At 50.9% G+C, this 782-nt stretch overlaps 1 protein-coding gene across 6 annotated transcripts in view; it reads left to right on the top strand.

The window, feature by feature from the left end:
* Positions 1–782, top strand: part of MED20 (mediator complex subunit 20) — a 20,706-nt gene that overhangs the window by 8,935 nt on the left and 10,989 nt on the right. For 4 of the 6 annotated variants that reach the window (XM_011986693.1, XM_011986696.1, XM_011986698.1 and 1 more), the window contains one exon: positions 356–609. In XM_011986693.1, coding sequence (XP_011842083.1) covers positions 356–609 — 254 coding nt within the window. The remainder of the gene's footprint in view (positions 1–355; positions 610–782) is intronic. The other 2 variants (XM_011986699.1, XM_011986695.1) reach the window with 2 other exon arrangements.

Here is a 782-nt window from a genome sequence, read left to right as displayed (position 1 = left end):
CATGAACCCGGGAGGCGGAGCTTGCAGTGAGCCAAGATCGTGCCACTGCACTCCAGCCTGGGCAACAGAAAAAAAAAAGAATTAAAACATAATCGACACTATTGAAGTTTCCTGTGTGCCCCTCACCATTTTCTGTAGAGCAGGGTGGGTCTTACCACATGCTGCCTCTCCTGCTATTCCCCCCTACCTTTCTAGAAAAGGCTGTCAGTGAGAGGATTCCCCTCACCCCACACCAAGAACTGCTGAGGTAGTGCCAGATTGCTGTCTCGCCTCATTCCGGGGGGAGTCATTTGAGTCTACTCTGGGGTTTGCCAGTGAGAGTCTTGATGATGAATAGGATCTCTGTCCCTTGCAGGTCAGACCGGGAAGCTGATGTATGTGATGCACAACTCAGAGTACCCATTGAGCTGTTTCGCTCTCTTTGAGAATGGCCCTTGTCTTATTGCTGACACCAACTTTGATGTGCTTATGGTGAAGCTCAAGGGCTTTTTCCAGAGTGCTAAGGCCAGCAAGATTGAAACCCGGGGCACCCGGTACCAGTACTGTGACTTCCTGGTGAAGGTGGGCACGGTCACAATGGGGCCCAGTGCCCGGGGCATCTCTGTGGAGGTAAGACTTGGTGAAAATAGGAGCAGGATGTGCTGAGGGGGCTGCTCACCAAAGGGCTCTGAAGATTTTCCAGTTCTTCTCTATTTTTTTTTTTTTTTTGAGACAGAGTCTTGCTCTGTCACCCAGGCTGGAATGCAATGGTTCAATCTTGGCTCACTGCAACCTCTGCCTCC

Source organism: Mandrillus leucophaeus, unplaced genomic scaffold (assembly GCF_000951045.1).
Source record: "Mandrillus leucophaeus isolate KB7577 unplaced genomic scaffold, Mleu.le_1.0 Scaffold3, whole genome shotgun sequence".
NCBI lineage: Eukaryota > Metazoa > Chordata > Mammalia > Primates > Cercopithecidae > Mandrillus > Mandrillus leucophaeus.
This window is presented reverse-complemented; position numbering and strand designations above follow the sequence as displayed.